At 50.7% G+C, this 22,182-nt stretch overlaps 7 protein-coding genes across 7 annotated transcripts; all 7 read right to left on the bottom strand.

Moving 5' to 3' along the window:
* Window positions 1–678: 678 nt before the first annotated feature.
* PUNSTDRAFT_115780 (uncharacterized protein) lies at window positions 679–3,560 on the bottom strand (the record flags this gene model as incomplete). Its single annotated transcript, XM_007387004.1, has 5 exons — window positions 679–948; window positions 1,002–1,671; window positions 1,726–2,201; window positions 2,229–3,118; window positions 3,176–3,560. The coding sequence occupies 5 exons, from the start codon at window positions 3,558–3,560 to the stop codon at window positions 679–681; spliced, it is 2,691 nt and encodes an 896-aa protein (XP_007387066.1).
* Window positions 3,561–4,308: 748 nt separating this feature from the next.
* PUNSTDRAFT_46696 (uncharacterized protein) lies at window positions 4,309–4,904 on the bottom strand (the record flags this gene model as incomplete). Its single annotated transcript, XM_007387003.1, has 2 exons — window positions 4,309–4,716; window positions 4,743–4,904. 2 exons carry the CDS (start codon window positions 4,902–4,904, stop codon window positions 4,309–4,311), a joined length of 570 nt encoding a protein of 189 aa, XP_007387065.1.
* A 506-nt stretch (window positions 4,905–5,410) lies between these two features.
* PUNSTDRAFT_74149 (uncharacterized protein) lies at window positions 5,411–6,238 on the bottom strand (the record flags this gene model as incomplete). The annotated part of the gene is made up of 1 exon (XM_007387002.1): window positions 5,411–6,238. One exon carries the CDS (start codon window positions 6,236–6,238, stop codon window positions 5,411–5,413), a length of 828 nt encoding a protein of 275 aa, XP_007387064.1.
* Window positions 6,239–7,974: 1,736 nt separating this feature from the next.
* On the bottom strand, window positions 7,975–8,880 carry PUNSTDRAFT_46694 (uncharacterized protein; the record flags this gene model as incomplete). The annotated part of the gene is made up of 1 exon (XM_007387001.1): window positions 7,975–8,880. One exon carries the CDS (start codon window positions 8,878–8,880, stop codon window positions 7,975–7,977), a length of 906 nt encoding a protein of 301 aa, XP_007387063.1.
* A 1,220-nt stretch (window positions 8,881–10,100) lies between these two features.
* PUNSTDRAFT_46693 (uncharacterized protein) lies at window positions 10,101–12,654 on the bottom strand (the record flags this gene model as incomplete). Its single annotated transcript, XM_007387000.1, has 4 exons — window positions 10,101–10,950; window positions 11,345–11,674; window positions 12,442–12,571; window positions 12,618–12,654. The coding sequence occupies 4 exons, from the start codon at window positions 12,652–12,654 to the stop codon at window positions 10,101–10,103; spliced, it is 1,347 nt and encodes a 448-aa protein (XP_007387062.1).
* A 1,926-nt stretch (window positions 12,655–14,580) lies between these two features.
* Window positions 14,581–15,338, bottom strand: PUNSTDRAFT_137359 (uncharacterized protein; the record flags this gene model as incomplete). The annotated part of the gene is made up of 2 exons (XM_007386999.1): window positions 14,581–14,798; window positions 14,867–15,338. The coding sequence occupies 2 exons, from the start codon at window positions 15,336–15,338 to the stop codon at window positions 14,581–14,583; spliced, it is 690 nt and encodes a 229-aa protein (XP_007387061.1).
* A 3,391-nt stretch (window positions 15,339–18,729) lies between these two features.
* PUNSTDRAFT_106925 (uncharacterized protein) lies at window positions 18,730–21,633 on the bottom strand. The gene is made up of 13 exons (XM_007386998.1): window positions 21,513–21,633; window positions 21,414–21,453; window positions 21,293–21,359; window positions 21,214–21,245; window positions 20,990–21,157; window positions 20,800–20,935; window positions 20,609–20,716; window positions 20,219–20,540; window positions 20,031–20,147; window positions 19,644–19,974; window positions 19,275–19,583; window positions 18,870–19,214; window positions 18,730–18,813 (listed from the first exon to the last, which is right to left on the bottom strand). The coding sequence occupies exons 1-13, from the start codon at window positions 21,622–21,624 to the stop codon at window positions 18,795–18,797; spliced, it is 2,106 nt and encodes a 701-aa protein (XP_007387060.1). The 5' UTR covers window positions 21,625–21,633; the 3' UTR covers window positions 18,730–18,794.
* Window positions 21,634–22,182: the final 549 nt, after the last annotated feature.

Here is a 22,182-nt window from a genome sequence, read left to right as displayed (position 1 = left end):
TTTTTTTTTGGTGTAGGCTACTCTCAGACGGTCGGGCCAAGCCCACCTCCAAGAGATTATCGCCTGGTGAAAGTGTCGGTAAGATGTATCAGCCTGCATATGTTTCATAGTCATAGAAGTCATGTAACACCGTGTGGAAATGCATTACGCATTTCGAGTGTGAGGCTCCAACCACAGGGTGGGTTATCCACCCCAATTGTGTATTGGTCATATACTCACTAAAACCGTGCCCTTCCAGATCCAATGCTTGGGGAGGCTTTCCTCATCATCTAGTGTGCCTATCCAGGTTGTTAGGACCGTTTTCCTTGCTAGGGCCTTTGTGCCATAACGTGATCCGTTCGCCATTACCCTATCTAGGTTCAGCCATTGGTTGATCTTAGCTACCCACCTGTTGTGCGTATGTCTTTTCTCTGGGTGCTCCCTGCGTTGGATCCGCTGTTCACACCTGATGACCCATATTATGTAGGCCAACATCGCGATCAGGATCTTGTACAGTCGGGGACAAGCAAAGTCAACCAATTGTGTAGCGACCCGTACACATTTTTTTTGGCATTTCTGACTTCGGATTCGGAATCAGACTACCTGAAAACGTTCAAATCTGCACTCATTTCCAATTTCCCACGAGAATTCGGGAGTGCCAATTTTTTAGCAAGGATCAGGGGACCCGGGACGCTATGATCATAGTGCCGGAGGGCCGAGAACTGCATCTATCGACATCATGGCACGCTCGGAAACAGCTCGATGGCTTTTCTGTTTGCGAACCGCCCATTCCGCCGCTTTTCCCGTCAAACCCTTGCGATACGCACTCATAAACCACCATGATCTGTTGAAAAAGCGGCGTATCACATCAACAGGGCAAGCGTCAAGGCACTCTTGTGCATGCCGCTTCGCAGCCTCAAATTTATCCTTGTAGACTTTGCGATAGCGGTACTTGGCCCATCCCCAATACTATAGGCAAAGAATAGAATGAGACTTGGTGACATTGGAGAGGGATCACTAACCATTTCAATTGGGTTCAGCTCACAGTGGAACTTTGGCAGGAACATGCACAAGTGGCCGCGCTCTGTGATCTTCTTCTCCAACAAGGACACTTGGTTGCGGAAGTCATCCTGTTTACTCAGCAGTCGAGCCATGCAGCATTGCTCGTTCTCCCAGGGACAAACGGGAGAACACTTGGCCTGCATACCTTTCACGTCAAATCCTCGCTCCGCCAGGACTTGCTCAAGGCCCTTTGGCCGACCATCGTCCATAGTCATCTTCTGGGGTTTGCCCCGATATTGAACCGCAGGGTTGTTCATTGGGATCACTGTGTCATGTTGTTGGCGCTGCTTTCCGCCGTTGGACTTGTTCATATCGAATGCCCGGAGTGCATCTGGACCAAGTGAAGCGTGTGCCGAAGACTGATCGAAGATGAACAGTGCCTGGCAACCTGGATGAGCCTCTTCAAATATGTCGATAGCATTGTCCATCTGTGCAAGGAGCTGCTCGTGGTCCCACCATGCGCTTCCCTTGCTTCCAGGGTAAATTATGCACCGAGCATCACGCACGACCTTTCCGTTATCATCCAACACGACCAGCCTGCCGTTTTCCTCCTCAATGAAATCTGACACATGTATGATCCGACCTTTGCTTTTCTTCATCAGCTTTTGCTCTCCAATATCAACACGTAGCCTGTATAGTGGTGTCAATAAGTTGCATCATGCAATGACGAAAAGCTAGTCTGACCAGACTGAACTCTTGTATTCGCCGGCATGGATGCAGCTTTCATCCTGGAATACGGCGATAATACGCTTCTCGCCAGGTCCAAGGTTTGGCTCAACACGCCGCAGCTCTGGCCCAACAAACTGCACCATAGACTTCTCGTAGTGAGCCATCTGTGGCAAGAAGATATCTTGCTGGTAGGCAACAACGTCTGAATGTTCGTGGCCATCCATATAGATTCCTTTCTTCATCCGTGTTTGCCGCCATCCAAGCTTCACCAGCCAGCGCCTCGCAGTCCGTAGACAGATTGGCTTTCTCAAGACAATGCATAGGGTCATGAAGATTGTTTTGTTGAGTGCACGCCGGAATCGCTTTGGGGTGACCTCTCCAGACTCCAGGGATGATAACCACATTCGGCATGCTGCTTGCACCCGCTCATCGTTGAGCAGAGACCGTCCTCGATCTCCTCCTCGCCTCTCGATTGGCAACTGCTCGTATAGCTGATAATGTCGTGCAAGGGATCACACTCGCCGCGCCACATGTATCCCATCCGACTTTGTCAATTGCAACGCAATCTGCTGACTTGCATCCATCCGACCAAGACCCTTGCCCCGCAAAATCGCAAAGCTGCGAAGGATCATAAGCTGATTGATCGAGGTGAGTGTTGCACCAGCTTTTGACGCCTTTGCCAGATCAACCTCGATCTGTTTCAGCAGATCGTCCCAACTCCGGATTTCGTCAACCGCCTGCTCGTTTGGCTCCACACCTCCCACAATCCACATCGCATCTTCATCATCAAGCCGCATCCCGCACTCTCTCTCATGTGACCCAGTCTCGCTGTTGCTATCACTTTCCTCATCCATGCCCGGCTCCTCGATTTCTGCATCACCATCCGCCCCATCCTCGTCTTCAGATGGCAACTCAGAGCGGCGGCGAACTCTCGGAACTATAGGTGCTGGCTCTTCGTTATCTCTCAGGCTGCGGGTTGTCGACGCCTTCGCCAGATCAACCTCGATCTGTTTCAGCAGATCATCCCGACCCCGGATTTCATCAACCACCTGCTCGTTTGGCTCCGCATCTCCCGCGATCCACATCGCATTCTCATCATCAAGCTGCATCCCGCGCTCTCTCCTACCATGTGACCCAGTCTTGCTGCCGCTGTCACTTTCCCCTTCCACGCCCGACTCCTCGGTTTCTGCACCACCATCTGCTTCATCCTCGTCTTCAGATGGGGACTCAGAGTGGCGGCAAACTCTTGCAACCTCAGGTACTGTCCCCTCGACCTGCTGGATGCAAATGTGTTCGAAACCCATGTTCGACAATAGTTTTTGGCCCTGCATCCGATGTCTGTGCCGATACTGCGACCGTTTAGACTTATTTGCCACAACTGGGCCGATAGCGTAAGTTTTTGGCCTCGCTACGTAGGAAACTCGATTGTGAGCACATTGCATGCCTGTGGAATGCTTATACTCACGTTTCTTCTTCGCTTTTGCAGCCTGTTCTCTCGGCGGCAGCCATTCGTCATCACCTCGCATCAGTTTCCCCAAGCTCCCGGCCAGTGCAGCCATGGACCGGCACACCTCTTCTGACTCCACCCAATCATGATCCCATACTTCAAGATCATCTTCGTCCAATATGGAGGGCTTCAGTCCGACCCGTTCTGCCTGGGGAGTCCAGTCTGAGCCATAGTCCTCATGGGTGTCAAACGGCTCTGGTGGCTCAACAACATCTTCTCTGCCTTCTAGAACCACTTCACAGGTCTCATTGCCCGTGTTACTGGTTGCCTTTTGATTCCGTAAACCAGTAATGTTCCGCTTTCGAGCCTTTTTCGGCGGACGGCCACATTTGTTTGCGGTCATGATGAGTTCGTGTCAGTCACATGATCAGTCTTTGTCTTTTTTTCTGACGAATTTCGGCTCGTTAGAATCATCACAAACCATCCAAAACACGCACAGAACACGAAAACGAAGCAAAGGAGCTTTTTTTCGTGATTTTAGGGGCATTTTTCGGGGTGTGCCAATTTTTTCGGGGTGAATCGACCATAGACTCAGTTTCTGGGAAATCTGCTCGTGCAATCCTCAAACTAGCATGTATAGTAGCACATATAAAGCAAAAGAATGGCAATAAGAACATATTTGGCGTCGTAAAAAATCGGTCATGTTTTTGGTTGACTTTGCGTGTCCCCGACTGTAGAACCTGCTGATACTCCCGTCTTTGTCATTTTCAAAGCTCACCATGCATGACACCATGATGGTGCCATAGGCACAGCCTAGCTATGGTTTGGACATCTTGTGGCTCCATAGGGTTTCCTCCAGTCACCATATTATGGAGCATCCACTGCCCTCACAGTTGGTGAGTATATGCTTTATTGATTCAGTGCAGTCGCATACGCCGCAGACTGCCCTGTTTTCATAGTTCTGTATCTTCTCCCAGAAGCTGCCCACCCGGTGGACTTTGTGTACGGTCTTGTACAGGAATGCACATTCAGCTCTCAGCAAGACCGGGCTACACGTTGCTTTCCATATCTGGGCATCCGAGGGGGGGTTTTATGCCCAAGTCCGGCTGACACCCATTTTATAATGTCAAGGTTCATTGCGGTGTGCCTCCTCATTGTGGGTTTCTTTTTCCTGATGAGGCTCCAGTATAGAGTGCACTGAGTAGAGGTAGAGAGTTTTGCTCTGTGTATTGTGAACTCTGGTGGGGGGGAGGCACGGTCAGTTCCTCAACTGGTCCCGCTTCGGTCACCTCTTTTGCAGCTTCTCTCGCCTGCTTCACTGATGTGTTCCTCCCTTTCAGGAGTGTCATTATGAATGCTGTCCAAGCCTCTCTGGCCCTTATGTTTGCAATTGCGGCCCTCTGTGCATTGGACTCGGCTTTATTGATCCAGTCGCCATCCTCGTTCCTGGCTCTTTTTTTCATGAGCTCCTGGATCACGGCCTTGCTTTTGACATGGAGTATGAGTGGTTTTGAGGTGGGGATTAGGCTTGCAGCCTTTGCTATCGCTTTGTAGATCCCCTGTGTGTAGGTTGTGGAGTCCCCACCTGGGGTGCAGAAGCCTTGGTTATACGGGCTGTTCTCCCCAGCCCATATCCCCCCGGTGTCTGGTCTCCTTGCCCTCCTTGGACCATCTGACCCCCGCTACTGCCACTGAGATCGCTGACGTATCTCTGGGGCTTGTTTGTGGTTTTGACGGGGCCCTTCATGGGGTGTGGTTCCCTGCAAAGATGCGGAAGCAGTCCTTTGTCTGTTTCACTATGTGGTCGGGGTCAAAAGGCTGCATTTGTCCCCTTTCATTGTTGAGTATCTCCCTGCACAGGGTGTTGCTGTCGAAGACCCTCCTCATGTACTGGGGACCGGTGAGTTGCAATCTTTCTCCCAGCTCACTGTTGATTCTCTCACAGGCTTTGCGGCATGCTTCAGGGTTTGTGCACCCTCTCGCCTTTGCCCTCATGCACGCACTGCACAGGCAGTCTGCCTGGGCTCTGTGGTTGTTAGGCCAGAAGTGGGCATAGTGTGCGGAGTCTCCCACAGTTAGTAAGTTGTGATTTTGTCTCAGGCACTTTGCTCGTGGTGTGTTCTGCAGGCACTTTGCAGTGGACACCCCTCCGATATGGATCCATAGTGGGGGCTCGGCTCTTACATTGGTGCTGAATTCTATTGCATCGAACTTTAGGTCGTGTTTGACAGCGGTGACAACCAGGTCTCGCAATTATTTTGTTAGGCTGCCCCCCTTTGTCTTAGGCTTCCATTCTTGTTGAAAGTAGTTCATCAGGGTGCTCCCATCCCAGTTGCTTAGTGACTTCAGGACATTCTTTCTCATTGTCTCGTCAGCAAGGTATGCCCATTTTGGGCATGTCGGCCCGATGTTCAGGTACAATTGCAACCATGTCAGTTGAATTGCTTTGTTTCTTTCCTTCAGGCACAGGATCTTTTTTTCCTCCTCTAGTACAGGTCTTGTCATCATGCCCTTATTGATTGGTGGGGCTTTTGGAGAGTTCCAGATGAAGGTCTGGATCGTTTTTGTCAGTGTCTTTTTGATCTTGGCCGGCATCCCCTGGACTTTTGTGAGATACTGGCTCATTCCTCCTATCACCATCTGGACAATTAGGTGTCTGCCCTCCAGTGTCGGGTGGCTTCTCTCCCATCTGCCCAGCACCACATCGATCTTCTCCAGGGTTGGGCCCCACAGGATGGCATTGTCGGCTCCATTTCCAATCCAGGCCCCCAGGTAGTGGATAGCCTCGCCGTTGCTCCCTATTTTTATGCCTTCTGGGATGCAGTCGTTGCTAGTCTCTAGCTTGCACGTTGTCACAACTTCTGCTCTGTATTGTGCCGGGCCTAGCGGTATCACCCCAGTCTTCAGGACGTTGAACTTTGCACCAGATGTGGCGCACCATTCGTCCAGTATCGCGGTGAGGTCCTCGAATCTGTTGAGGTGGTGTAGAATGACTGATGTGTCGTCAGCAAATAGGGACACAATAGTGTGTTCCAGGATTCTGGGGATGCACATCCCCTGTAGCGTTGATCCTCGGATCATGTCTGTGAGTGGTTCAATTGTGAGGTTGAAGAGGAAGCAGGAGAGAGGGTCCCCCTGTTGCACACCTCTGATCACACCGTATTGTGTGCTCAGGACACTGTTTATTATCACCAGGGTCTCAGCCCCGTTGTACAGGTGCTTTACTGTGTCAATGAACATTTTGGGAAATCCCATTTGCTCTAGCGTATCCCAGAGGTACACGTGCTCAATCTTATTGTACACTTTTTCTTGGTCCAGGGAGATTAGGGCTCCCCAGAAGTCAGACTGGTCTGCGTAATGTGTTGTCAGTTTTGCTAGCTTCACCTGGTGGAAGATTGATTGTCTGGGGATGAAGCCGGCTTGATCTGGGTGGACCACTTCTTCAGCAACCTTCGAAAGACGTAGGGTTATTGCTTTGGTGAATATCTTATAGTCAGCGTTCCGGATGGTGATCAGGCGGTAGTTGCTTATGTCCTGTCTGTCGTTTTCTTGTAAATCAGGCAGATCCATCCTAGTGAGAAGTCTGTTCCAGGGCTGATCCTATACTTTTCTATATCATTGAAGACTTGGGTGAAGATCCCGGCGATGTCGCACGTTGGTTTGTCGCTGTTCTTGGTTTTCTTGTATTGTTCATGCAGGTACTTCCACATCTCCAATGGGAGTCCATCCATCCCAGGGGCCTTCCCATTTAGGGCACTCTTAATTGATTGAATTACCTGGTCCCTTGTGACCCCTTGTTCCCTGTGTTTCCTTTGCTCTTCGCTGGGGTGCAGTTTTGTGCCGTTTCTCACTCTCAAGCGGGCTTCGTTGGTGACACTGTCTCATCTCCGTCCTAGGGTCTGCAGTCCCTTGTGGTAGTCCTGGGCCACTTTGGCAATTCTCACCGAGCTTGTCAGGAACTCTGGTTCGTTTGGTCCGCCTTTCTTCAGGTTTCAGATTCTCCTGAGCATATCTCTTGGTCTTCTATCACTGTTGATGGTGGACCAGTATTTTGATATGACTTCCCCCTTGATCTGGTTGTGCGCAGCTGAGTCCGTTCGGGTCTGGGTATGCTTTGAAGTGGTCAGCTCCTCTATTCTCTTGTTCAGTATTGCTCCCTGGATGGAGCACTCGTTCTCATCAATCTCGCGGTTATTGATGGTCTGGCTGAGGTGGAGGTTCAGGCCAGCAATCTTCCTATTGATCCGTGGGATCCGTTTCCTCTGCATGTCGCGTATGTTGCTTTCCAGCTCTTTCTTGAAGTCCGCAAGCAGGGTTTGGGGGTTCCATGTCAGGGAGTGGTGGGGTAGCGTGCAGGCGAGTTGGACATCTGCTTCTAGTTCTCGTGTCATTGTTTCAAGGCTTTCTCTTACCGCCTTGTGTTTCAGTATTTTGGCGTGCATGGCTCATCTCCCTTTCCCTATGAAAGGTTTGCTTGCGTCTGTTAGCTGGATGGACATCATCCAGTGGTCTGTTTGGACTGCACCAGGGGGTTCTATCTCCCAGACGTTGCAGTCGTGGAGTGTGTGTTTGGTGGTGTATATACGGTCAATCCATGAGTGAGAGCTTGTTGCATTCTGTGTGTAGCTGTACCTAAGGTAATCATCATGTTCTATCCTCCAGCTGTCGTGCATTCCCATCTTTGCTTTGATAGTGTGGAAGGCCTCTGTGGCTTTGCCGTTGTCATTATGCATTGAGAGGCGATCCAGCTTGTCTTTGATTAGGTTAAAATTGCCCATCATCATGTCAGGTTTGGGGAGCCATTCCATCCTCCATAGTCATTTCAGGTTCATCCAGAATTTGGTGTTCTCCTTGGCCTTGTTCGGTGCGTAAACCCCTAGGATTACTAGTTCTTGATCCAAGTGCCATGGTATTCTCAGCACGATGGTGTGCCCTGGGATTATGTTTACAATGGTCACGTCTTCTGCAATTGTGATTTCTCTATTAAGGATGAAGGCAAGGCTTCTCACGGTGGTTGGTGATTCTTCATCCTCAGAGTTCAGGACATGCAGTCTCTTGCTGAAGACTGACCCAATCTGGTTCTGCAGTTCCGCCGTTAGGTGTGTTTCTTGGAACAGGAGGATGCTGATCTTGCTGTCCCGCATCAACTGGTTTATGTGGAAGCATCTGTTGCACGGTTTATTCTGCTCGAGGTGAGTCATGTCCCCTCTTCCCCTCATGTTGAGGCTTGTGATCTTGATTGATGCCTTGGTATTCTTCATCCCCTTAGGTTTACCCAGTTTAGTGCCCGGGCATGGGGCGGTATCAGGCTCCCACATCATGTCTTCATCAAGTTCGAAGTCACATGATTGTTGGGGCCCTTCGTTGTCCTCAGAGCTGTCATCGTTCTCTTTGTGCATGGCACTTGCCCTGGTGCTCCCGGCTTCCTCTCGTGTCTGGGCACCCAGTTGCGGTGTTGTTTCATTGTCATTTGTCGGGCAGTTACTCGCCTCCCGTGGTTGGTCTGGGAGGCGGGTGGCTTCCCTGGGTTCTAGCTCATTTGTCTGCGGTGTTTGAACTGTGGAAGTCCCACCGCAGGGTGGGGGATTTGCTCTGTTTAGACTGTGCATCTCCGTCCCATGCACAGCGGACCGCACTCTCGTCCAAAGGCTGTCTCCCTTATTGGGGCAATGGTTAATGCTCAATGTTGGTTGTTGTTCGCTCTCTCTAATTATTGTTGTCATTGTGTTGTTTGTGACTGAAATTATCCAGGTTTAGTTGGTGGGCAATCTGCCTACCTTGCGGTGTTCGCTCGTTCGTTTTTTGGTCCTGCCCACTACGGCTGGCGCTATCCTAGGTCACTTGCACCCTTCGATGTTATGGGCTGGGTCGGTTCGGGTTGGTGTGTCCTTTCCTTCAGTGACGGTGAGTGAGATATGATTATTATTTGGTGGGGGGCTCTAATCTACGCTATTCAGATTGGTTCCACCCAGAATATATTGAGGCCCATTGGGATGCTCATATTCAGCAGCCCCTTTGTGCGCGCAATTGCCCACCTCCACTAAGACACTCCGAGGTCTGTGTCATCCAGTTTCGGTATGGAGAGGAGGGTTAATTTTGAAATAGGGGGGCAGTTTCTGTCTGTGATTATGGGGGGGGTTCTTGCCCTTTGTGTCCACTATGATGGAGCTCCAGATGGGTCCGCTCAGTTTGAACGTGACATAGTTATTGTCGATCTGATTGATTGTGAGGATACCCCATGCTACGGCACCCAGGTTATCAAACAGGCAGACCTTGGTGCCGTGCCAGGTGGTGGGGAGGGGATTTTCCTCTGACGGTTTGTATGCCTGCCAGTGAGCATCGCACCTCCCAGCTAAGGTTTGTTTAGCGTGGATTGGGCTGTATTCAATAAGGAATGGAGTTGGGCTCGAGGTGCTCGACATTGCTTCTGTGTTGTGACCTTTCGTGTTAATGTACAGTCTGGTCAGGCGAGGGATGGCTATTGTACCTGGGTAGACAAGCGTGTTGCATTGGTTCCCTTGGGGGGGCGACTGCTTGGGATTTTATCTCTTCCTCTCTGCTTTAATTCTCATGCCTGCTAGCCAATTGTCGGGCAGGGAGGTGGTTCAATTCAGTGAGTCATACTCTGGTTGACTGTTTATAAAGTGGTGTCTCCCAGGAATGACATAACTTGTAGAGCACTTTATAAAGCAATTATGTTAAGCAGCACTACTTCAAGTGGTCTTCAGGTGGTTGCTCTATGGTCACCTAGTGCCGGGTCTATTTGGTTGCAGGGCATTCGTACCCGTGTTCTTCCTTGTCGTTTTACAAGGTTCTGCCACCGGGTCACTTACTTTCTCACTTCACGTCAGAAAAAAGGGGGTAGGTCACATAAATTGTGCTGAGAGGGGGTTTATGCACGTGTTTATGTACATCTCATATTCTATGTTTGTTACGGGTACAGCTATCGGGAGTCAGGAGTCAGGGTCCTACTTCCTACCGCCAGAGCCTCTGCCTCCTCTCCGTTTGTTCCCTCCGCAGTTACTCTCAGAGTGTTGTTTGGAGCCCCCTTCTTGCCATGGGAGTTGGAGATGACGGGCGCAATGGATTGACCCGGGATGGCCTTGGGGGCAGTGTGCTTGGTGTCGAACCAGTTTGGGAGTGCCTGGAATTTGCATACTGCACGTTGATGGTCTACGCTTGAGCAGTATGAGCAGCGCATGTGACCGCCGTTGGTGCCCGTGCCCCATTTGGCCTTGTACTCAAAGCTTCGGAGCATCTCCGCCCAGTCTGAGTGGTGTTTGGGTGGGATCAGGCAGTTGATGTAGAGGTTCCAGCGTGACTTGTATCCCTCATTGTCACCTCGGGGGATCTTGAGGGGTTGTAGCTCTACCATGCAGAGGTCGCTTTCCATGTGTTTGTCGGCCCCCGCCGGGCTGTCAATGTCGGCCACATTGAGCTCGGTCGCGCTGACCGTCACCATGTTGCAGAAGGCCGGGTTCTCATGCAGGAAGCTTAAGACCTCGTGGAGTTTCTCCTTTGTGTTGTCATGGCATGTGAAGTTCATGAGCGACACTGCAAAGGTGGGCAGGGGGAGGGGGTGGGGGAGTACAAACAGTGTTCCAACCTTTGTGGACCATACGGGCTGTGTGCAGAGAGTATGCACCACATTGCGATTGAGCCCAGTTATCATGTAGAAGGGTTCTGCCCGTTGGTTGTTGGAGATTGGCTGGTTGACCAGGACATCATGGAAGGTGCCCGGCTCCAGCGGGCCAAACTTTTCCTTGTTCTCAGGGCATATGTAGTCGAGTATGCTGAGGAAATATTCCATGCATGCATCCAGGTTGGCAAATTCGTGAGGGCAGGGGGGAGGGGGGGTAGACTATCACCGAGGTTTGCATATCCTGGGCGCTCCATGCTTCATGTTGGGCCGGTTTAGTGTGTAGGAAGATGTTGTCCCATTTTCAGGTGTGGATTGTTGGGAAGCATCCATTCTCCGGTTTGGCATAGAGGCCTTCAAACTTGAGGACCGTGGAGTCGACCATAGGGGGGGCTGCCTGCGGCTGTTCTCCCAGCATCTGTAGGTTGGGAGGAGTACTCTGCGGCTGGTCTCTTGGGGGGGCTTGAGCTGTATGTGTGTCAGTAGCTTGGGGGGGATTTCCCTGCTCGCCGGTTTGTGTCGCAGATGTGTTTGCGGTGTCTATCTACATCCCGTCGTGGTCAGGGTTGGGTGTTTGGTCTGGTGGGACTGTCTGGGGGTGTTGGCTATGCCCTTCATCGCCGCGTACGCGGAGCGTCGCCTCAGCTGGCATGTGTTGGTTGTACAGGACCAGGACCTCTGGGAGAGGGCCTTGGCTATGGGGTGTTGGGCTTGGGCTTCGGTTTGGATTCTGGTGGCGGGCTTTCTTGTGGTTACAGCCCAAGGTAGTAGAGGTGCCTGCATGCTTCTCACCCGCCTTGACAGGTTTGGGCATCTGCAGGCGTAGACGTTCGGGGATTGTTGCTTGAAACAGTTTGGAGAGTATGGGTGCATGCTGTCTAGGTGTGCATGGTTGACAACGAGGTGGTTTCATGTTGACTAATTTTCCCCAGCATCGAGGCCGTTGCTGCACCGCTTAGGGTATCCTTAGCATGTGCCTGTGGTCTAGGTGTAGGTGGACTCCGTCGGGTTGTGTATTGGCAAGGATGCCCAGTCAGGCTGGACAGGGGGTATTGCACCTGCCCTTCCCCCCGGTTTTCCTCCATTCCTTGTGCTCGGTTGATATGTGTGTGTGGTCTAGGGCACTCGGGGTACATGTAGTCTACTTAGTGTAGTTTAGTGGGGTAGGGGGGTTGGGGCGTGTCTCACCTAAACCCGCTGGGTTGTTCCAGGGTTTTTTTTTTTAATTTGGGGGGGCCTCCAGTGAACAATCCGGTACAAATGTACAAAATATTGGAGTTCTGAGGTAAAGCGAGGAACGAGCGGAAACGTGAGAACAGGGTCTATGGGGGAGCGTGCGCCTTTGCGGATGGCGGTACACGTAGCTTGTCCTCTGCCTTGTACGAGGCGCGCGCGGAGAACCTTGCTCGCCAGCAGCTCTGCAAACTCAATACATCTTCGAAAATCCCTCCCAACCCGCCCAAACATGAGGTCTATCCAGGAGGAGGCAGTTCAGTGACAGAGCAAGCCCAGACAGTTGAAGATAGCTGACCTAATTGTCACGCATGACTACAAGTAACACAACCGTGACGACCCAGTTTTGAGTGTTCAGAGCAGGAGGCATGTGTGACGGCGCAGCCAGTGCAGAGCTCGCTTTAACCATGACCTCTCCAGGTAAGCACGCTCATCGCCGGCAGGGGGCGGGGGCTGATAGCCAGGAGGCGGGCAGGTGTCCAAGGACGGCCAGACAGACCTCAGCAAACGGTGAGGTTCAAGGTAGCGCTCCGGGTCCAACACTGCGAACATAGTGAGTCAGGACCTGAATATTAATTCGCCACTCACCATCGTAGTGGATGCTACGCCAGCCTCGGCCATCCATGGCAGTAACGTGTGGAATTACTGGAGGCTGGTGGTGGAGATGGCTGGCCACAAAGACTTCATTGGCAGGAAAATTCAAGCCAGCGGTGGGCTTGGGCCAGAGGAGAGGGGAGCAATGAGCGACAGGGGGTTTGGCAAGGGACACGAGAGAAAAGGTTGAAAGAGCGAGGGTGTCTTGCATAATCCTAACCACTAGCCATGACCTTTTAAGCGCATCGCTTAGGTGATTACGGCACCACAGTGCTGCACATTATGAGGTAAAGGTGAAGGGTAGTATGCGAAGGGTTAACAATTGGTAGGACAACATAGATTGGTAGGACCATGTAAATTAAAAAAGAAGAGAGAAGAGGGGGGAAGAAGAGAGTGAGGTGGTATATCTCGGAACTGTAGCATTAGGAAAGTAAGAGCAGGGAGTAGCACACTAACTGAGCCTCACAACTATCTCATGCAATTGGGCTTAGGAACCCTCTTAGTCAGGCGAAGGCCAGGCCAGGCAGGTAGACATGTCCCTCCCGCCGCACCATGTGGTGTCCCTGTCCCGCCCATTGCCGCTCAAGCCACCCGCAGGTTCCTGAGCCGGTGAGCCCCTTTTGGGGCTCTTGCCTGTTCCTTTCCTTTGCACCTTTCATCATACAATAGCACACTTAGAATAAGCACACACTTATTTGGTAATTAAATAAGACAGCAAAGCGAGCAAAGAACATAGATCCTCCTCTGGGAGAGAGGAGTTAACCCCTCCAGCTTGTTCAGGCAAGCTGGAGGGTTGGTCTGGGGAAGATGCCAGACTAAACATTTGACAGTAGAGTCAAAAGCCAAGGAGCCCCTGAATGGTTAGTTCTGGGGAAGAATTTCATCAACTGCACTACAAACATCTGAAATTGACCAGGAACACTCACCCGGTCACCACCCACATTTCCCAAACCTAGAATGCCCATATCTCTACCTAACCCATGTCCTGATATACTCCTCTGCCTCAATCCTCTTCTCAGGCATGCTCTTGTAGGCATCTTCAGGCCAGATTATGAAGACATTGAAGGATATGTGTCAAGAACAAGTCAAAGCCTAGGTCTGATGCTGGAGAAGTGACGTCCAGACCCAGAACAGGGAGCTGAGTGGATCTAAGTTGGAGATAGTTGGAGCAGAGGTTTGAGATACAGAGTTAGAGTACGAGAAAGATGGACCTGACCTAAGCTAAGGGCTTGAGTTGCTATGCACTCTGAGTCCATGTCAGAGCAGAATAAAATGTCTTAGTCGATATTTGGATGGATGAATACAGTACAAGTACATTAGCTTATATACCAGTGGACCATGAGTTGTCAGAGCTCAAAACTACATGAGTATCCAACGTGTATCAAAGGAGCATGAAAGTTTGTGATGGAAATCCAAGAGTTCCAAAGGGAACATAAATCTAAATAAGGAAGAACATATGTAAAACATGCTTAAAGGTCAGAGTTGAATCCATGATGTATCAAGAACTACCGGGATGTTGAGTCATTGGAGAACTAAGTATGTGATAGTCCAGCTCTGATGTTGGAGCTGTAGGTCTGACAATGGAGTAGCGGAGTTGATCCCCGGTGAAAACGTGATATATATCCTTGAATCTGCTCGAATTGCGAGACTGGCTGGCTAAGATAAGCGAGACTAAGCGAGAGCACAGACGAAAGCGTTTTTCGCGATGGTACCATCAATTTATTCGATGGTATTCGGCCATGCGTGCGTTTTTACACTGTTTGACACTGCCATCTGAATTACTCGGTATACGGTCGTATTGCTAGTGCTTCGAGGGGTTGTTATTCCACCACATTCAAACACATACGAAGGTAGTATTGGGTGCACATCTTATTCCCCCGAATCCCTTCGAATTTCTGTTGTGGGCCAATTATCGGGCCTTAGGGTATATCCAAATAGAAAACACTCTTATTCAGTGCTACACTACAACACTGTCCAACAGTAGTATAGATAATCTTGGAGGAGGAGGAGCGGGGGGGACGATGATCGGGCCGGGCTGGGGGTGTGGGAGAGGGCTGCTGGAGGACATCGAGTTGCGCTTGGCGCAGGATGTGGACTGCATGCGGGTTGGGCCGGGGCTGCTGGAGGGCGCCCGAGAGCGAGAGTGGAAGTCCGAGTCTGAGGGGACGCTGGTGCCTGGCTGGGAGCCGTTAGAGGTGACGGGCAAGGGCATGAGCGAGTGGGTCAACTGGTTGAGCGAGTACTTGAGGGTATGTGCGAGGAGGAGGACACGAGCGAGGACGGCTGTTGCTTGTGCGGTTGCGGTGGGTGTGGGTCGAAGCGCATGGACGAGTTGAGCATGGGCAGGGTCGAGTTGAAGTGCGCCAGGGTGGAGAAGTCGTGCAGCGAGCTGGGGTGGTGGTGGTGACGTGTCCCGAGTGAGGACGCGCAGCCAAGATCAGGCGGGCGGTGGATTGTCTGCAGGAGGGAGAAGGCGTGCAAGTTGGAGAAGGGCGCGCCGGACGAGGTTGCCGAGTTGGTGAGGTGCAGGTTGTGCGTCAGCGGGCCGGAGATGTTGAAGATGTTGTGCGTTGAGGGCCGGTAGCCGTCGTTGTAGGTGCTCGTGGACAGCTCGTGCAAAGACTGGTGGTGCTGGTGCTGACCCAGGTTGGCACTGTTGTTCGGGTAATCTGGAGCTTGAACGTCGTGCCGAACACGATTAAGAGTAGAGGCCATGGTGAGTAACCGTGTGTACTGAACTGAATAAATGACTTATTGGAGGCGGACGACAGAGGAGACGGCGGTGGGGGCAGCAGTCAGTTGCAGTGGATGCTTCAGCACATCTGAAAGCCATGGAGGACGGCTAGTCACGGGGGGTACAGGTGAAAAGCCAGTGCTTGCAGCAAGCAGGTGCACATGGGTCCTTGAGGACAGCAAGCTGGAGAGCGTACGTCGTTCAGGGTAGCATAAGTCAGTGCGCGTGCTGTCATAGAGGGGTGTGTGTCAGTGCGTACATCATTGAGGGCGGTGTTTGGTTGTCGTGTTTGTGGCAGGTCCATCGAGGAAAGGCGGCCCATAGTGCCAGCAGGACGATGAACGTAGTTGGCAAGCCATGGGAATTCGCATCCCATGGACTTGACACAATTTCGCGAGCCCATGACCGGAGCCAGAAGTCTTTTGTGCATGCACGGCAGCTTGCTGAATTCTGGCTAATTCAGAAAATAAGCTGCGAGAGCAATGCATCTTGGACTACATTGCACAATTCGCTGGAATACGCATGCAAACGCTCGCTTAGGTTTGCTTACTCAGCCAGGGGGTCAGCCTATTCCAGGCAATTCGGTAATACAGAGTCACTTTTCACCGGGGTTGATCGGTGATTGGCACATGGCAGAGATGGCCGTTGATTGGCATGTGACAACATGTTGAGGCTCGGTAGTTTCAGGAATAGAGGGTGCCAAAGAACAGATAGGTTGCTACGTATGTTGCCAGTAGGTTGTTCCACAAAATGGAGACAAAAGATGTGCCCAGAGTGCATCCTCCAGTTAAGGTAACCCTAGACCAAACAGAACAGAACCAAGTGATATTGAGCTAAAGACAACTGTACATGGGTGTCTGAGTGGGTGCTTATATCCATACAGCTCAGAATCATGTTAGGAGGGCACTATATGGTCCTCGGGCACCCTGATTATTATAGGTATTGACTGCGTCCAATAGGACATGGTATTTCTTTGGTTACATCATGCCACCTTGGGTGGCTGACTAATGTAGTCTACGGTAATACTATGCTACCATTACACCCTCCCCCCTCTAGGAAAAGAGAGTAAGTAATTGAATTAGCACATTGCAATGTCTATGTACTCACTGCGACTCAGGCACCTGCCAATAGATACAGTCACCTGTGCTTTCTCACACCACCATAGAACCCTTGTAGCTGGTGAGCCATTTCACTATGAACGCCTGGAGGGGGCCTTTGGCCATCTTGTGCTGGAGGCCACAGTTCACCGTGTGATTCAGAAAATTCCCAATTTCTATGTTCTTGCCATACAGGTACAGCATCAGGGCTCACATCTTGGAGATTGTGCATCCCAGCAATATGACGGTGCTTTAGTATTCTTTGGTGTGCTCTGTGAAGTATCAGCAAATCACGTGATTGCATGTTGTCGAACGAGTTTTGTGTGTGTGTGTTGAAGAGGCAAGAGGAATGCTTGAGGCAATAGGAGTATATCACCGATTCTTCAGTTTCTTCTTCAAAACTCCTGAGGTCCCAGTCTATCTAAGTTGGGGATTGCTCAGTTGGCCGTCAGTTAATAAACCTGACTTGAATTTGATGAGACAAGCTTCTTGTGAGCTCGTCAGCAATACTTTAAGAGGTAAGTTGGGAGTAGGCCTATATGGAAGGCTTGAGGAATTCTGTGTTGAGGTCTTGTGTGACATGTCAAGCGTTGAAGTTCCTAAAAAAATAAAGAGAGAGATCAGTTGTTCCTTCACTGGGTCTGTGACTGCATTTTTAGACCAAAAAAATGTATAAATCTTATAAATCTTATAAATCTTTTCATGATTTTATACAGAGGAAAATCTTAAACCAAATTAATAATTTTTAATCCATTTTTACAGCTAAAAGTTTAGAAGAAAAATCTTATAAGTTTATCATGATTTCTCCATTATTTATATTTGCATTTTTGGCTCTAAAAGTTCGAAACCATGTTTCCATAAAATGTTTATTTGTATATTTATTTATGATTCTTGGGTAGAAATTTTGAAACTCATGTGCAGAAAGTTCTTATATTCAACTAGTGCGGCTCATTTACATATGGAAATTTCAGAACATAGATCAATAGTTTTTCAATATAGTTGCTTGGTTGACAAACTGGTTCAAGATTTTTATGGCAGGAAATCTTTTACAAAAATCTTGAAAGAGACACAGGATTTTTCAACAATTAGATCATACTTTTGTGAGGTAAAAGTTCATATGCCAGTTTACGATCTTTACAGAATCTTTTGGGCTAAAAATGTTATAAAGTTTTATAAGATTTTTTCATCACTTTTAGAACCAAAAATCCAGTCACAGACCCAGTGTGAGGGCTGCCGCGCAATGTGCAGGGTCCTAGAAAACCCAAAAGAGTAGAAGGAGCACCTGGAGAATGCAAGGAGGATACGAAAAGATGAGTGCTGGAGGTGTGCCATGACAACATCCATTGTTGCTGCAGAGAGCAAGATGTTGCAGGGGTTGAGGCCGGAAACCACTTCTGTGCCACCATCTATGATACTACAATAGCAGGAGCTACAAATGAGTTTGCTCAGTTCATCCAGCTGGTGTTGATGCAGGGCTTGATGGTGATGGCAGGTGAGATGGGTGGATAATAAGACAATGATCAAATGGGTTGCCAATCAAGGGAAGTTTACTGATGATAGGCATGTAAGGCAACAAATCATCAGGATCCAGTTGGGTGGCCCACATGTCTGCACATACTGACTATGACATTTCATGGATTATGTAAACTGACAAGTGTCACAGGACGTGAGTAAGGGGGCGGCAAGCGCCTCATTCCAACTCCCCCGTCCCACCGGATTGGTCATTCGGGCGGAGATTACAACGGATCACAAGGCACAGGTCACCACGTGGTTCAGAGCTCCAACTATGCACCGTCAAATTTACATAGTAAGCAAGCGCCCAAAGCTCTACATCCCAAGTCCCAAGATGGAAAGTGTCATTACGCAGAGAAGAAAATGTGCAGTAGAGGTAATGATTACGTAACTGACCAGTATCAGCAACAATGTAACCTTTGGCACCTTGGTGTGCTCCTTGATCAGATTGACAACTGATCCCAATACATGATCTAAGCATTCTCACACTCACTTTGTCACGCTGCTGCAGTCAGATTAATATGAGCGCCCAGCTGTCCGATTTCCGCAGAGCCATTGCGCTTTATCATGCTTTTGTAACATTTTGGCGGGGTCACAGGGGGTGTCACTGTGACCAAGTCCAGTACAGAAAAACCAACTCCTTCCCCTTACAGGGGGAGTCGGAATATTCAGATGTCTGGTTCCTCTCGTCAGGCTGATAGCAGTGATCAACTAGTTCTTGAACTTGAGTCCCCGTGCAGGACAGCCAGGCAAAGGTCAAAGGGTCTTTATTTATATTTTCTAGTCTTTTTCCAGTGTTCTACCTATTTTCAGGAGGTGCATGCAGAGTTACTGTACTGCCAATTCACTGTATTCGGTTGCTTATTGGTTTGTTCACTGAAAAAATATAAACACGACACGAACCTAAATGCAGACTCCATGCACAATTTGACATCTTTGAACGTCACCACGAGACAGCTCTGTTCATCAGGAGAAACCAGCAGAATCCGCTCCTCGGAGCTGGCATCAAGCTTGTTTAGGCATGTCAAAACATGCCCCATATTCACCACTGCACGGCCCTGCTCGTCGACCTGATGGAAGACGTAGTCGCGGAAGAGCTTGATGATATATCGATCGCCAGTCTCGCTCCAACGCGGCTCGTGCGCGAACTCGGGGCGCTCGTTGATGAAACCGAATTTGCACAGGAGGCGGACAAGCCGACCGTTCTCTAACTCGGACATGAGCTCCGCCTCCAGACGGTCGACAGCACTACAACGAAATTCCGTTGTGAGCATATATCGGGTCATAACAAAAAGGCGAGTAACGCACCCCTGTGCTTCATCCAGCTCCCGTACGGCCTTGCCCCCGATCATGTCTAAACAGTGCGTTATATTCTTGTGCGGCCCGGGTTTGCTGGTAAGGTATAACAAGAGGTTCTTGACATCTTGGCCGTACTGTCGCGCTATGCCATCGAATACCTTGCTGACATTAGCGAAATTGCCGAGGTTGCTCGTGCCTAAACACAGCGAGTAGATGAGGCGGCCAAACATCTGGAGGTCCTCTTGCTGCAGGAGCGTCATGTCGAGTTGCTGGTCGTAGGTGAGGACGTCCAAAATGCCACATGACGAGATACGGATCCTAACATAAATAGCCAGTGTTCGCACCAGGAGCCCAGGATGTAGCGGTGAAACTACTCGCCTGTTTTTACCCGTCACTAATATCTTGCTCGGATCAATCATGCGCACCGCCAATCCAGCATCATGTACCGCCTTGATTGCACTCGCGATTTGTACGATGTATGTCCACAGCGTTCTTTCCGACAGCTTGTCCTCTTGCTGGTCCTGCGTATCCTTGTTGTTTCTGTCCCTGCCGTTGTGTACGGCGTGACGGCCTCGATTCGCGGACCGACCGGCGGTGTTAAGGACCGAGAGCCCTCCCGGAAACGGCGCACTGCCCTGGTTGTGCGGTTTCAAATGGAGTTCTGCGAGAGTCTGGGCGTTCGGGTGGAAATCATACACGACAACGAGCGCTGGACGTGAGTGTCAATCCTGCCCTCCCACAACCCCGTCGGAGCGGAGGACATACAGTTATCATTGAACGATCTTGTCGTGAAGCCCTCGCGAACGGATACTATGCCCGGGTTGCGGATGCGGCTCCAAGCGTCAACGGGGCCAAGGGCGGCTTGCTGCATCACCCTGTAGTCTGCAAGACGATGACATAGCTTGGGATAAGCATCCGAATCGTCATGCACAGTTGCACGTCGAGGGACGCACTTTCCACCCGCCTAAGCGCGTAGACCGCCCCGTCGCTGGCCTTCGTTCCCCTGTACACACTGCTGAACCAGCTTCCCCATTGGCGTCTCCCGGAAGCATCGCCTGACGGATTTGGAGTACCGGGGTTGTTCGCCGGAGGTATGGGTTCCAAGGGTGCAAGCGAGTGGTAACCCTGTATCTCGTCCGGGAGGTTAAGCGAGTGCAAGGGAGGGGCGTAGAGAGTCTCCGAGCGCTTCTGCAGTTCTTCGCGGGTTGACGAGGAAAGGAAGTAGTTGTGCTCGAAGACATCCGGGATGGGAGCGGTGTAAAGGTGATAGTCCAGCTACACGAATACGACAATCCAACGCGACCGTCAGGAAGGATTATCGCGTGATGAACAGCGGTGCGTACGGGTTGACGAGCATATGATTGGTAAGCTGGATCGTAGTGAGGGTCCATCGGCACTGCCATGGACATCGACATGAGGTCGTGATGTTCGCCGGTGTCGTACGGGTTAATCTATAGAGGGCACAGTAAGCATCAGCCAATCTCTATCGCTGTACATGTATCGAGGGAGGAGGAGCTCGGAGAAAAAGACGGACCGTTAACCCTTGCATGTGCTCCATCATGGACGAGTAGTCTTCAGACAATTGGTCCTGCTCCGACTGTGCGTACGGGTTCGGAGTGTAGTGTGCCGAGAAGGGGTCGTCTAGTGCATGACTATCATCACGAGCTGCCCTGTTATGGTGCAATATGAATAACCTGAAAAGATAGAAAGAGATAGCAGCGTACTCCTCCGCGCCCTGTGTTTGCGCAGGCGTAGCAGGTGATGGGGACGATTGAGTTGCGGCCGAGGTCGCGGACAAAAGAGAACTCGACGCAGCGGCCTTGGGCACGAAAACCGGCGCTTTGACGGCTTCAAGGGACAGGCGAGGTGGAGGAGCGGTGTCCATGGATTGACTGATCCATCGAAGGTTTCAGACTCGCCAAGGTCAAGACAATTGACGCGCACTTACTTGGGGGTATCAACTGTGCCAGCTTCGTCCGCCTGGATACGGTCATCAGAAGGAGACCACGGGACGTTGGTACACATACCGACGACGCTGCTCCGCTCATATCTGGGTGATCGTATCTGCAGCCTTTGTCCTGGAACTTGCATGACCTGATCTCATGCATGAGACACGCCAAATGCATACAAGGATGGTTAAATACGTGCCCGTATATCATGATGTTGCGACACAGTCGCGGCCCGTTCTCTGTTCATGCGAGACATCTCGTGAGCCTTGGCTAGCATGCAGTAGCAAGACAGGTATACCCTTCTTGGGAGTGAATTGCTTCAAGCCATCCTTGTCCTCGCCATCGTTGGAGGGTGGCCTGGTGATTTTCACGGCCGACGAGGACGCTGGCCTTGCGAAGAAGGCGGCCATCAAGAGAGCGACGGCGCCACAACCTCACGGCGCGATCGACCAAAGTACTTATTACTTATTCTAAGATTGCTGCCACTGCACGCCGACGTCATTCACACTCGCTGATGCTTGACAATTGTTCCACATCTCCGACCTGTCTACATAATCAACACACGCTGCCCATATCTATATTTGGACTTCGTGATAATAGACATCAAGTAGCGTTAGCTTTCCACGCTCCGAATACAAACCGATTCATGAGCAACGAGCTCATATACTTATGTTTTGCGGACTCGCGATCGTGGCTGAAAGGTTGCGATGATGCCGTCCGACCTGCGGATTTCTCCTCCGTGTTGATCAAATATGACAGCAATATATTATGAATCCGTGCCTAGGTTCGGACGATTATAAGGCGTACTATCATATCATATTGGATTTGATGGTCCTGTCGCTTCCGCCGCGTTGTGATCCAAGGAGCTTCCGGCCCCCTTCGAGTTCGACCTCCCAGACGACCAGCGCGTACTCTCTCTCCTCTCCTTCGTCGCCATACACTTCGTCAAGGCGGCATCATCTCAACCA

This window comes from Punctularia strigosozonata, assembly GCF_000264995.1.
Source record: "Punctularia strigosozonata HHB-11173 SS5 unplaced genomic scaffold PUNSTscaffold_12, whole genome shotgun sequence".
Classification (NCBI taxonomy): domain Eukaryota; kingdom Fungi; phylum Basidiomycota; class Agaricomycetes; order Corticiales; family Punctulariaceae; genus Punctularia; species Punctularia strigosozonata.
The sequence above is the reverse complement of the archived record's forward strand: the minus strand, read 5'-3'. Positions and strand labels throughout refer to the sequence as shown.

What these genes read in the sequence shown, in the direction of transcription:
- PUNSTDRAFT_106925 (XM_007386998.1), bottom strand. Translation starts at nt 21,624, where the DNA reads ATGGCCGCCTTCTTCGCAAGGCCAGCGTCCTCGTCGGCCGTGAAAATC. An exon ending in TGAGCGGAGCAGCGTCGTCG is followed by an intron (nt 21,246 to 21,292) that starts GTATGTGTACCA and finishes GACCGTATCCAG; the next exon opens with GCGGACGAAGCTGGCACAGT. An exon ending in TTAGTGACGGGTAAAAACAG is followed by an intron (nt 19,584 to 19,643) that starts GCGAGTAGTTTC and finishes TATTTATGTTAG; the next exon opens with GATCCGTATCTCGTCATGTG.